At 40.5% G+C, this 14,220-nt stretch overlaps 1 protein-coding gene across 3 annotated transcripts; it reads left to right on the top strand.

The window, feature by feature from the left end:
* Positions 1-1,147: 1,147 nt before the first annotated feature.
* On the top strand, positions 1,148-14,140 carry LOC143896398 (uncharacterized). Of its 3 annotated transcripts, XR_013256629.1 has the most exons (7): positions 1,148-1,491; positions 1,990-2,201; positions 2,383-2,809; positions 3,248-3,449; positions 3,531-3,713; positions 11,870-11,958; positions 12,120-12,171. XR_013256629.1 is itself a non-coding variant. In XM_077404267.1 (4 exons), exons 2-4 carry the CDS (start codon positions 11,875-11,877, stop codon positions 13,411-13,413), a joined length of 954 nt encoding a protein of 317 aa, XP_077260393.1. In that variant the 5' UTR covers positions 3,657-3,713; positions 11,870-11,874; the 3' UTR covers positions 13,414-14,140. The 3 variants fall into 3 exon arrangements, 2 of the variants coding, with proteins under 2 accessions (XP_077260393.1, XP_077260392.1); XM_077404267.1 differs by lacking the exons at positions 1,148-1,491; positions 1,990-2,201; positions 2,383-2,809; positions 3,248-3,449 and adding an exon at positions 12,769-14,140 and having other exon boundaries at positions 3,657-3,713; positions 12,120-12,344; XM_077404266.1 differs by lacking the exons at positions 1,148-1,491; positions 1,990-2,201; positions 2,383-2,809; positions 3,248-3,449; positions 3,531-3,713 and adding exons at positions 3,753-4,912; positions 12,769-14,140 and having other exon boundaries at positions 12,120-12,344.
* The last annotated feature ends 80 nt before the right edge of the window (positions 14,141-14,220 follow it).

A 14,220-nucleotide genomic window follows, 5' to 3' on the forward strand; every position in this document is an offset into this window, starting at 1 on the left:
ATGCAACGGGGCTAAACGATGGCCAGAAAAACTGAGTCAGGGATACGATAAATGAGGGCTTGCTGTAATACCTGCAAACGTGACGTGGTTTTCTTATTACGAGGAAACCAATAATAACAAAATACATGGTCTGACAAAATTGTCATATCTACGTCAATATTTTTTTTATGCCGAGTGTTGCATAAATAATACCTAAATGCTAAATAATATTATAATTGAATATGGTAATGCTTTTTTTTGTGTGTGTATACCCGGATGCACGGATATTTATTAATTCAAGCAGTACTCTTTTTGTATATTTCTAGATTTCTATATATATATATATATATATCTACTTCTTTTTTTAATTAATCGTATATATTTAAAAAAAATTTTATGACATAAAATTAAAAAGAAGTATGTTTTAGTTATTTTTCACAAAGTTACGTTTTTCATTAAAATTTCTGCAACTGAACATACGAATTGTTTTTGGTAACGATAAAGATGATCACGATATATATATATATATATATATATATATATATATATATATATATCAAATATTTGTATACCCCATGACAGCTGTATATATAGACATAATTACAAAAACATGTCTCAACGTATATCATTTATTGAAGTTACACTTTTCTCAATGCTTTTATAATAAAATATTTCTTGCGAGTGTGCAAGAACCTCGAAGAAATTCCTTTTGTGGGAAGTGGCCGTCTGATCATAATCACTTAAATTGTTAACTACCTACTTGTTAACTCTGATCGTTTTAAAGTGACAGAAAGTTTTTCATCGTGGAAACAGAGAGAAAGAGACACGACGTTTCTTTCGCGAGAGACTACATCGTGTTTCATCATCCAGGAAGTTCCTGACCAGACACGCTCGTATCGATCTCGAGTCGTGTTAATATATAGTAATAATGTCGAGATAGATGCTCATCGCTCATCGAGAGCGCAATATTTACTCGCGGGCGCTCACGTGTCCTTTGTACCGCGGCATAACAACAAGCAAGAAAGAGGGAAAAAACGAGGGGAGGGATACGTGCAAAAAGCGGAAACGTCGAATCATCGAACAATACCCGGAGCCAGATAACACTACGCGAGGCGTGGACGAGCAGGAGTAGGTGGGGAAGACACGAGACACGCGATGCGGAATAAATACTGGCCTGAAATCGAGCGGAATTCAGTCGCACACTTATAGTGTACTAACGACGTAAACGTCTGATCATTGTGGGAGGGTCCTCGTTCTCACGCGGACCCCCATTGTTTGGCACCACTTTACCAATTGATTAATTATAGTGGCGCCTCGATAATCGCAAAATTTCCGAGACGTTCGAACGTCAGTTTGTAATTCACCAACGATTCGAGTGGCTCGTTACCACCGAAGTCTGTAGTATTCTGCGAAACTTCATCATCCAAACGCGGACCAGACTATAACGATGTTACTAATCCGATATTCTTTGATCTTTGCCTTTGTGTCTGTCGCGGCCGCCACTTTTTTCGGGTATTTTGCTTGAAGAATACTATATATATATTCCCCGACTCTCTGAAAATCGCGAAACTCGTTCAAAAATAGCTTAATTTTGATTAATAATAAGAATAAAAAATAAAATAAAAATAAGAAATAGTTTAGTTTTCATTTTGAAATAATTCGTTGACCTTCCTCGCATACGTATTAGATATGTATAATTGAGTGTACTTTAGTTTTATCAGTTTTCAAACAGTTTGTCACCCTTCCTTGAATATCTATCAAATATGAAATGTTTTAACTAATTTAGAAATATCTCTCGATTCTATATTAAAATATCTATTAAATTCACTTGCGTCATTGTAAGTATAAATTATATTTTTAAATACTCCGTCACGTGTCTTTTCTTAGACTATAAATATACTGCTACGTAATACGAGGGTTGCTAAATCCAATCCTAGAGATCTTACAATATCTTATCTAATGCTGGGTGTCATTGTCCACGCTCTCGAGTCACCTCGTGTTTATGTCCAGCTTCGGTACAACGACCCCCGCGGCAGGCAACCCGTCGCAGTTCGATGTTTATTGGAACGTGCCCAGCTTTATGTGCAATCAATACGACGTGATATTCGAGAATCTCAAGGATTTTGGAATTCGTCAAAATACGTTGGATAAATTTCGCGGTGAAGAGATCGCGATCCTTTATGATCCTGGAATGTTCCCAGCGTTGTTAACCAATAAAACTGGTAAGTTAAAAGTTACTGAAAAAGCATTTTATCAGTGAATAAAATTGTTCAAAGATATCTATAAAAGACGTGTTTTGGGAACATTTTTATATTTGTTAATAATCTTATCTACGTAACAGATATCTGTTAATAATTCTAATCAGATTAGGTTAGGTTAAGTATCTGTTTTCTGTATTTTCAGGAATCGTAACGAAAAGAAACGGTGGCGTTCCTGAAGAAGGGGATTTGAAGAAACATCTCGAGACGTTCCAGAAGCACTTGATCAAGCAAATCCCTGATGGGTCGTTTAGCGGTATTGGCGTGATAGACTTCGAGAGCTGGAGGCCGATCTTCCGACAAAATTGGGCCTCTCTCGAACCCTACAAAACCCTGTCCATAAAGCTGGAACGTGAGAAACATCCCAATTGGAGCGACGAAGCCATCAAAATGGAAGCGAAGCGTCGCTTCGAAAAACACGGCAGAGTATTCATGGAAGAGACCTTGAAGATGGCAAAGAAGCTTCGGCCTAAAGCCACATGGGGCTATTACGGTTATCCACATTGCTTTAATCAGACTCCTGGCCAACGCACCTCACACTGCAATCGTCAGACTATGGTAGAGAACGACGGGTGAGTAATACGTCCGAGGAGGATCGATAATTCAACATCTGATAGCGTGTATATAATTTAGTAACGTATATATGTAAGCGCGTCACTACACTTTGCACGGAATGGGCAAATCTCGAGATGATCTCGCGATCTCTGTAGCTTAGCATCAGGGTCGCGTTTTATCGTGTCGCTTTACCGCCGGGTAAAAGAATTTATGAGCGCAGTGTTTAATTCACCGGCTGATTTACGATAACGATGTCATTCCGGATACAAAACGATTATGGATCGCGTATTAAGATTACGATGTTTATGCCGAAATAGGTCAATGTCGAGGATAGCAGGGTGTTAAAAACCAACCTGCAGTTTCGTTAGCGGGGCGTTATCTAATCGCACGAAGTGATAAAAGAACGGTCGAGGATCCAGAATATCGGCGTTAATCATAGGCAACAATTTTCGTAGAATGTCTTGGCTCTTCACGCTCGAGGACATGCACTTGCCTTCCGTATACTTGAGACAGGAGATCGAAGAAAAGGATCGAGTGGGCTTCGTGAAGGGCAGAGTGTCAGAGGCAATACGTATCGCGGAAAAATTTCCGCGCAAACGAATTCTTCCCTATTACTGGTTCAAGTATCAGGATCACAGAAATATCTTCTTGAGTAAGGTAAGCCTTTTCAAGCTCCTTGAAATGTTCCAACGTCAATCAAGACATTCCGGTATCGATTCCGAGGATTTATCTGCACAGAAAGATACGGAGAGTGCGTTCAGCACGATTGCCAGCCTCGGCGCCGATGGTCTGATCATTTGGGGTAGTTCCGAAGATACAGATACGGAACAAAAGTGCAAGGACCTGCTACGATACGTAAAAGAGACTCTGGGACCAACGATAAAGTGGATCAAACGGCTCTAAGCGGCGGAATAACGCAAAGTATGAGAAAAATTGCACAGTACAAACAGTCTTTTCTATTTGTTTATTTAGTCGTTAATTCGTAATTTAATTTCTGATTTAGTTTCCAATACGATTGTAGGCACGTTTACATTTGTAGGGTCCTTAGCGTATTTGTAAGATACAACACATTTGTAAATTTAAATAATTGTAGGTAAAGTGTCGGTTAAAAATTATAAACTTCGAAGAGCCGTAGATGGATATTGAGAAAAACCGAGGGCTAACAATAAGATTACGAGAGACTGTTAGGGAAAAGAGGGAAGCAGCTTCTAGCTGCCCGGCGCCGAATTCTCGCAGACCGCGGCGGCAGACCTAGACTGATCTCGTTAACGAAGGCGCGCGTCGCGGCGTCCGACTCGCCATCCCTGAATCCTCTTCATCACCTTCGCGCCGCACATCGCTCCGAGACCGGCAATTGCACGCATCAGCTCGGTCTCTCGCGCTACGATCGATGAACGCGCGATATCAGCGTACGACAAGTTTTACTGGTTCGCGGTGTAACGCCTCGGGCGATATGCTTTTTACGGTACGCGCGACGCGTTTTGTAGAGAGGTGGTAGTCGGGAGATCTCTTTCCCGTGCTCACGGTTGATCTCTTCCCCTCCTCGCATTCGCCTTGCTGGCCCCGTCGTCCTTTCTCTCCGCTCTGTCGCACCTGCGGAGAACGTCGATGCCGAGGCGCGAGATCGACCAAGAGGGAGAATGGAACGGGAACGCGGCGCGGAACGGGAACCGAACGCGTACCGCGAGTAGAAGGAGGAGCTGAAGGGGAGAACCCGGTGGTGGAGGTGGAGGAAGAAGAAGAGAAGGAGGCGGCGGGTAAGCGGGAAGAGGAGGAGAACGGAACACGAGAGATCGGCAGCACAGTTTCGTGTTCAACTTAGCTCGGTTCGGCTCTCAGCTTCGTGGTATCGGAAGCCTCCAAGTACTCGAAAAGGTCGAGGTTCTTGTACGCACTCCCGCGAACGGTTTCGCGCATTTTGCCTCACCGATTGGAGAATCCGGCGATCGCGATTTCTCTCTTCCTTTCTCCGTCCTCTCGCGAGAGACGCGAGATTCTTAGTCGCTCGAGTAGCGACTAGAATACCTGTTGCTCTGTGTGCTCACGCGAGGAAACCGGCGGCCTGTTGGTGCGCAGTTCGCGAGCGAAACAGCGACAACGAAGGTGACGTGTACACCGAGGTGAGTGACAGTCTCTCTGAAGAAAAGCCAAGACTTCCCTAGCGCACTTGAAGTCAGATCACGACGCGAGCCTCCGCGAGAGAGCGAGTTCAACTCGCTCGTTATGTATATTTTGAGATAGCGACTCTTTTTATCGGCTGCTACGATTCAGGCTTGCTCTCCAGCTGCTCCGAAAATCGCTGATTCTCAGAAAGCGAAGTCTGCGTTCAGCGAGATTTCGTCTGTCTCTTGCGAAATTTGAAGCGCATTCGTTCGTGCATATTTGTGTGCATGTGCATGTGCATCTATGTACATGTGCATGAATACATGTATGTCCCTCGTATGTAATGTATGTATGCATATATACGCGATGCTCTCGCGCCGACGCCCGAACGCGTGCACGCGACAATAGACGCACTCTCACCACTCCGGAATTCTAAATACATCGATGAAGGATTGTGGAAACGTCAGAGGGCTTAATTCCCAGCATTCGATGTTATTGTTGACGATTTAAAGAAAAGGATCTCTAAATTCGGATCGAACTAGGCATGGCTGAAAATCTTCCGGAATGCGTTTGCGCTTTCTTCTTCGAGTATTCCGAGAGCGTGGTACAATTTCTGGTACCTCCGCTTCGAGGAACAAGGAACCCAATACCAGCTGATCGAATTACGATGATCGCGGTCCTTCTTCTTCGTGGGTGAGAGGCCCGAGGACGAACTCGAGCGATACAGAAGCCTATCCAAAACGTTTCGGCCACTAATCCTAATGCTCGGACCCCTATTCCGGATTTAATGATAGCTCTTCTTAGACGCCACAGTTAAGTTCCAAGCTAAACTGTTGCGCGGTAGCGAACCCATAATCGGTTCCTTTCTAATGGAGACTGTCCACGATTGGTCCACAGTTCTCAGCTACCGTCCGACTTAATTGGTCGGTCTTATAGGTGTCCGACAAGGTGAGAATATTAACGTTTCGAGATTCCAAATCGGCTTCGTCGATTATGCGTTGTAATACCTTTCACGAATAAAACGTATGCACATGGAAATGTATTCTCTCTTGAATACTTTCATTTTTGGCATCAAATAAAAGCTTTGTTGAAAATACGATTAAATCTTCTAATAGAAATTATTATTTATCTTTTCCTCTTCTATTTTTTCCCTTTTTTTCTTTTAAAAATGTTATTGTAATTTTTAAATAGTTTTTAGCAGTCTTTGTTATAATTGTTATATTATGTTATTAATATATAATTCTATCTTCGAGATTCATATTTTTTTATTTTTAAGATAAATTCTTTGTTAAAGGTGGCTTGTGAATTATTTTACATTCCACAATATTCTTTTGAAGCTTAAAAAGTGCTTTCGCAGAAGAATCAATGTGACTGGATATTTCTAAGCAACAGCGTCGATATAAAAAGGATGGGTAATTCCTCAATTAGTTCCTCCTTGTCTTTCACGTAAACGAGGAAAGGAAGAAAAGTGCTAAAGGGGTTTTGGCCGGACAAGTAAACGGTTCGAGGGGGGCTGGTAGCGCCAGAAGTAGCTGGCAGGCTCGAGGAAGACGAAAGAGACCGTTTTAAAGAGGCGAGCATTAAAAACAACAATGTCATTACATTTTAACGACCTGTTCTTTGGCTCTGCCCTCCCTTTTAAGAGCATTCGTTTGCAGGTATGTGGTCTGCGCTCACGGGGGCCACCACACCATGTCGAGGGAGCTCCTATAGTAACGCGCACACGAGTCGCGTGTGCTGCGCTTACGCGGGGCCACCTCGTTGACTGCCACCTCCACCTTCATTTCCTCCTTCTACAATTCAACGTAAAGCTAGAGCTGTGAAATAAAAACGAGCTCAAGTGTTTTAGAGCAAACGTATCTTTCGAAAGTATATGCAGAATTAATCTATAAAATAAAAAGAAACGACGATATTTTAATGCCAACAATTGGAGCATGGACAATTAAACAAAATTAAAGAGATTTTTCTTTAGATACTTTTGTAAGAAACGTTTTGCATGCAATTTTTTCGCAAGAAGAAAAAAGTAAAACAAAAGGAAAATCGATATATTTTAAACACGAGCTACTTTATCACGAGGGAATGGAGCAAAGCTCGTGTAAGTCCTCTTCCGCCTAGTTCGTCCCCATCCCTCTGTCCCCTTCTCACGGACTCCGGTTCGGTTCCCCACACGCGTTCCGGGCACGCCGTGCAGCCCGCGAAGAATTAGTATGGGCGAAGAAACAAAAGCACGAGGAATCGCGGAGGGATCAGCGACGACGAAGAAGATAGAGGGAAAAAAAGGAACCGAAATGGCGCCACACGTTCAGCGTGTTTTCGGGGCATCCCCCAGTGCTGTTGGCAAACTCCTTTTTTCGGCGCCGTCCGTCTCCCTCGTACTCGCCCGTTCCTGGTTCTCCTTCTCGTACCCTACGGGCCCTACCTCGCCTTCTCTGTCTTTCCTTCGGGTATTCTCTCGCGATCCGCACCCTCGCGCAACCGACTTTATATATATATATATATATATATATATATATATTTCCTTACTCCTTTTCTATTCTTCAAGCTCACCCTGTACCCCTGGGCCATCTATTAGTTCGCTCACGGTATCCCAATATCTCAAAGAGTAAAAAAAGAGAGAAGAAAATAGAAGAAAAGAAGGAAAAAACGCCAGACCATGCTGGCGTCCCAACGAAATATGAAATTAGGGTATGTCAAAACGGGGGGTGGAGATTTTCATTAAAACCAATGGGAGATTAAAACCCGAGACACCTAATTATAGATATATCACTCGCCGTCATCTCCGGATCGTTCGGCCATGCACCGGATCATTAAGTTCGGGAGATTGAACTTCGAGACGACCGGATCCTTCTGTCCCGGCTAAGTATTATACACGGACCGCAGGTTGATCGACGGGCGCGCATGCAACTTGGCACCAGAAGAACTAGGAATAATATTATTTTCTACCGCTGCATGGGTGATTTCATTACGAGAAAAACAGCACGATGTCATTACGGCGTTGTGACCCCGCATGCAGGATTAAATATAACTACGTGTGATCTATTATCGCTTACGATTGACGATTGTCGAGGAAAGCATGCTGGCGAAGGTGGTTGGCGTAGTAGTTTTATGAAGAGGGAATTAAATCGTAGAAGAAACTTGTATGACTTTGATCAACATGCGACAACGTATTATCGCAGAATGCTTTTCACCGATAGATAAAATCCTTCTTTCTTCTTTCTCCTTTTTTATCCCTTGTTGTATTTTAATATTGCGATGCGAAGCATAGCTATACAGATAGCGAATAATGAGCATTTTTTTCAAAAATATAATAGCTATTTTCTTTTAATTTTATTTTTCATGTAAAATTATTGGAATAAGAAAAAATAAATAAGTATTACGCGATATTATTTTTATTAAAAATCTTTTGCTGTAAAATATGCGTGAAAAGAAAGTTGCAAAGAACTTAAAGAAAGTTTGCGTTATCTTCTTTGCTGCTGACATCATCGATGTATATGGCTAACTATCTTGATGTTTCAGTTTCTTACGATCTAATATCTAACGTTAAAATACTTGTGATACGCATCGCGCTTTTATAACGAACGCATCATCTCGTCAAGCACCGCGCTGTCGACGGAGGATAGATAAAGAAGAATCAACGATCAGGAGGATCGATGGAAAACCGTCGGAGATTTCGATGGGGCACACATATGGGCGGACAGGCGCGGCACCCTTTGTGCCGGTACCGCCTAGGCTCGGGGGCGCGTCAAATTTGCTTGAAAATCAAATTAATCTCGCGGCTGGGCGCAAGATCCTCTCTCTCGTTTCATCCTTCTTTCTTCGCTTTTATCCTATTGCCTTTTCACTCCCTCCCGCCGCGCATCTCTCTTACTCTCTCTCTCTCTCTTTCTCTTTTTCTCTTTCTCTTTCTCTCTCTTTCTCTTGCTCTTGCTCTCTTCATCTTCTCTCGGTATCTCGAGGACACGAGCAAATCGAAGGCACGGGACCGAGATGGAGGCGAAGAAGGAGGTGGGCCGGAGGTCCTCCGTGCCACCGACACGGACCCAGAGGCGAGAAGAGAAGGTGGCGCAGCAACAAAGAGCTTTGGACTTCTGGCTGTGGCTATTGCAGGGCCGTAGCCATTCCATGTTGCAGAATATATAACTTCAAGTATATATTCGTATCTTAAGAATAATATAATATCACAACGCAGAGCGTTGCATATAACATGCAAATTTGGAAGAGGAAAGAAGACTACTTCCGAGTTATAAAGCAACATCGATCGAATATAATAATCTATGTAATTGGATTTATAAACTTCTTAAAAATATACATAGATTTAATTAGATAAATGTAAAGAGACAATTAATTTAATTAGTTACCGTTAATATTGTCTGTAACTCTGGAAGACATTGATCGATACTCCGAAGTGTAAGAATAATTTATAAGAAAGTTAAATATATTTCACATAGAATGGCATCAAATTCGATTTTACTAGCGATGCCAGGAAGCTAGCTTTATTTTAGCGTATATATCGATTTTATCAAATCAAATATATATATATATTTTACGTAAATTTATTTCAAAACGTAATTTGCTTATAAATCTAAAGGTTTGATAATCTTGTAATTTCGAAAATGTCGGTGATCATTGTTAATCGTAACATCTTACTCGAGTACGTCCCTGCTGCATCCTATTCGGTCATTCAAATCTCTGCTCGTAGAAATGGGACGGGCGGCCGCGCCGCGCCGTGTTGCCCACACCTTCGCGGCCTTAAAGTATACAGGGTGATTCAACAAGAATTACTCGAGAGGCCTAATTTTTGAAACGTGATACGTTTCTTCGTATTTCTCAAGTTGCACCCTGTAAACAGATCCCAAGCAAGAATAAGATTTATCCCTGCGATACGACAAATTCAACAGTATTATCGAGAGAAAGAAATTAATCTATTGTCTCACGTTTAACAATATATATGTCGTTAACTATAAAAAGATATTGAAAAAGCTACTTTCTATTTTTCGTTTTACACACTTTCTTTTCGATTGTTTCTAATATTCCAATGGTTTCTCTCAAATTCACGAAATTGGTCTGCAGCCCTGACTGCACCATAGTTCTTAGAACTTGAAATAAAAAACAGAAGATCAAAGAGATTCTACGTGAGAATAAAGGAGAACGAAGGGTTGCGTTGCGGAATGAAGAAAAAGATCTTTCCTGTGAACCGAACGCATTCATAGGACTGGACGGATATAGTGGAAGTTGTGGAATAGGAGGAAAAAGAGGAGAACGGAGGAGAACGGGCAGAAAATGAAGCGACGAAGAAAGGCAGAGGTATAGGATCGAAATCGAAATGCATCGTGAACGAGACGGCGGGAGACGAAAAATTGATCCTCTCTCTGGAAATGCCGGCGACCAATTGTCCAGCGAGGGACAAGATTCTTGCCGTTGTCAGGAATTCAGCTCGCGAGTCCCGACGAGGACGTGAATCCTTCGAAGGACGGCACGAGTATCCATGCAACATCGCGAGATTTCTCGATTTCCGTACTTTTTTTTTTCGGTGCAGCCGAAAAAACAATAGGGTTCGCGTAATTGGAACCACGAACCTCCTGGTTCAACATTCATATCAATGTCGTAGTATGGGAAAGATTTAACCCTTAATAAATCGAAACGTTCGTAATACGCATGTATTTAAAGCTGTATTTTTTTGACATTAGATAAAAATTTGTATATTTAAATGTACACATATGTATATGTTTGTCGCAGATTTTATTACACCATTATTTTTATTTACCCTTTTTCGCTTCTTTACGATTACTATCATTTATGTAGTACTCTTTTTATATTTAAGTCGCGCAAAAGAAACAAGTTATAAACGAGATATATCTAAAGTTTCCTCTATACTTTTTTCTTTCTCTTTCTTCTTTACATTAGTAAACTCTTTTTATTTGTGAAATGTTCATCTTCATTGTTTTTACTTTGTTATATTTAAATAGAGGCCACGTTCCTTTATCTTTTATATCTCTTTTTCAGGCGCCACACATTCCCTTGGCTTTAAAAAAAATATATATATATATATCGCCGGAAGGAGTGCATCGCGTTCCCATGGCTAGTGCCTAAAATCCGCCGCTATTTATGGCGGGGACATCCACGACGAATTCCCTTTGCCTATACGCCAAGCTCTAAGGAAACACGAACTTCCTTTATCTCGAAATCTCGGAAAGTTAAAATTCGAGCATGCCACATTGAGATCGGAGATCACCCTTAACGATCTATGAATGAAACGCATCGCGCCATCACCCAATAACGAGAACCCGTTCCTTCGTTTGGCGCCGAAACGAGCGGACCATAACTTTCGATGCATCTTTTTACGGATACTTGGTGGTCGCACGCGAGCCATCTAATTAATTTCTCAGTGGCCAGAGTAATTTATTCGGATGCTATCTTTCCGTCATACTTATATGCATCACAATTACTTTGAGAGACTAGTAGTTAAACATTTCTCACAACAAACTTTAAAATCTATATATGTTCCTCGTCGTCAATACACTGAATATAAAGTTATAAATGTTACGAATACACACAAAAGTAAAAAGAAATAAACAAGACATCGTACTGGTAAATCTTGATGACACAATTTCAATCAGTCATTGAACCTGAAAACCCGAGTTAAGTAGTACGCTATCTCAACGGCTTCAGATGACATATCGTATGCGATCATCTATTCGGAAAAATAATCCTCCAAATACTTAATATGCCCGATGCAAACTGCAGTGCTTCCATCGATTTGTAGAAGAAATTAAAATTTACATTAAAGTCTTTCTTTTTTTCGCTGCTCCATTTTCCACCGCTGCAATTTCGCAATCGTGGTCGCACGAATCTCCTATATCTTCAGTCGTGTAAAAGAAAAAATAATATTGACCGAGGTTTTAAATATCTTAATTATTTTATTCATTATTTGACCAAATTATAAAGATATTCTTGATTTCTTTGTACTGTTTCAGGAATCATGGGGACGATATGGCGGCTGTTCACGATGACGCTCTTGTTAATGATGCATTCTGCTCTACTCAGTGCTCATCGTGAACACAAGGTTTGTCTTCATTAACATTATCTTAAAATTATCCAACCCATTTATTGAATGTATTTTCTTTGATTAGAATTTCTGTGAAACAATAGTTTTGTAAATTATTTAATTTAATAGCTTTTTTATATATTTGATTAAACTCACAAAAAAATATAAATTTTTGTTAGGTTCACAACATCGTGCTGTATCCCGATAAGCATAGCTGGTGCAAGACTACACCTATAAAGCAAGTAGTGACATGGCCTCAGTGTTCTTCGCAGGAATTGGACAACAACGTATGCGTCGGCGCTTGTTTCTCATACATGGTCCCTCATAGTGAACCCTCCGCACCTGGTGATCTCATAAGACCTTATTGCGATTCTTGTCAACCTCTGGATAGCGTTTGGCATACTGTGAGTCTATCAATATAAAGATAGTGAGTTTCTGAAACTCAATAATGTTTTATCGCTTAAGCCATATTTTCTTTCTGTTATTTTCTTACAATAAATAACTTATATATGTAAGAATCTAAGAATATTTCTCAACGTTGATTAAAAGCTAAAAGTATTTAACTCTTATCCTCTTTATCTTTATGCACTTGATAAAATTGATTGACTAGTCATAACAAAGTTGCATTTTATTAGATAATCGTATTTTTGAAAGTATGTACGATTTATAACACACACTTTTTTTGCTTTTTATAATTTTTTGAACTATAAGTTTGACAAAAATTAAATTACTATGTAAATGTACAAATTAGCAAAGTTTTAAAAATATTGCAAAGTATTCGATTTCTTTGACGTGCTCTTATTAGAAATTATCCCGTGTTATTCTCAGGTTACACTAGATTGCAAAGACGAGCAGAATAATCCGGTGACCATGCAAAAGAAGGTGCAAATCATCACAAATTGTTCCTGCAGTTCCTGCATGGAGACCTCGAAGATCAAGCCGGACTACAACACCTTGCTGCAGTCCCTGACGGAGGAGAACTTGGACAAGAATGTGAACGTGGCGCACGAAACGCCCGATTTATTGCTGGACCCGAATTTAAACGCCTCGAAGAACACGACGAGAGACGGAACGCAAACCAACGAACGAACTGTTGGAGGAACCCTCCAACTCGTCAAGAAATTGAAAGACTCGCAGAAACTGGACGAATCACATATGAAGGAATTGTTCTCTAAATACGAGGAGGAAGTCGATTTGGAAAAATTAAAGGAAATGTTTAAGAAGTACAACCAAGAGGACGAGGAAGGCCAGCGTGAGCATCATCATCAACACCAGCACGAGCATCAGCATCAACACCAACAGCAACAACAGCAACATCTTCATCACGGACCGCATCACTCCCTTGTATTGGACTCGGACGTGAAGGAAAAGATTGACGTGGAACCGCATTACTTGCATCCCGCTGTCGCTGGACAAGAGATCAGTTACCACGACAACATTCTGGTGGGTAAGGAGAAGAAGAAGGACTTCTAGGCCCATCGAAGCGGAATTCGTCGTTGCACGAGTGTCGCCTTCGTTCGCCACGCTCGCAAAAATTCGCAGTAGTCGGTTGAGATTCATAGTGTATAGATATTTTGATAAGCGAACGATTGGGATACCTAGTCTGCTATCTGATTTTAATTCCACGTATTTATTTACGTAACGATAATTGGATCGTGAGATATTAATTGTTGATATATTTATTGATAATTATTTTTACAAAATTACGTAATAACGATTTTGTACATTTTTATAAATATTTGAGCAAAAAGGAGACAAAAATCTCCTTTATATTTCATATTTTATAGCTTATAGTAAAAAAAAACTTTTAAAAATGGCATACGAATTAAAAATAAATGTAAACCCAATATTTCGAAATTAATTCTATCGCTATTGAAGATGAAAAAAGAATCACAAGAGCGTGTGTGAGAAAGTGGAAAGATTGGGATGGGAGAAAATTCTAATATATATTTAATTGTTATTATGTTAATTAATTATTTAAATAGCTGCCTAACAATCGGGACGTTTACTCGACTTTAAGCATACGGAGTGACGCTTTAGTGAGATATAAATCCCGATCGATAAAAGTATACAACTGATAATCTCGAGTCTGAATATCAGTCTCGACATGACATCGACCTCTACGACATAATACGCATTGTATTATTCTCTTTAGAGAATAAAGACCACCATGGTCAACATTTACGTCTTCTCAATGAGATTCTTGCCAACGTTTTTCCTCCATTTCCATGGAAATTCTTTATTCCCTTTTTCGGGAAATATACTTATCGTTAAAAAATT

This window comes from Temnothorax americanus, unplaced genomic scaffold, assembly GCF_048541705.1.
Source record: "Temnothorax americanus isolate GAGA-0224 unplaced genomic scaffold, ASM4854170v1 Scaffold18, whole genome shotgun sequence".
NCBI classification, from domain to species: Eukaryota; Metazoa; Arthropoda; class Insecta; order Hymenoptera; family Formicidae; genus Temnothorax; species Temnothorax americanus.

Excerpts from the sequence above, each read along its gene's own strand:
- LOC143896398 (XM_077404267.1), top strand. The coding sequence starts at position 11,875 with ATGGGGACGATATGGCGGCTGTTCACGATGACGCTCTTGTTAATGATG. Across the intron at positions 11,959-12,119 it reads GTGCTCATCGTGAACACAAG|GTTCACAACATCGTGCTGTA; the intron begins GTTTGTCTTCAT and ends AATTTTTGTTAG. Across the intron at positions 12,345-12,768 it reads TGGATAGCGTTTGGCATACT|GTTACACTAGATTGCAAAGA; the intron begins GTGAGTCTATCA and ends TGTTATTCTCAG.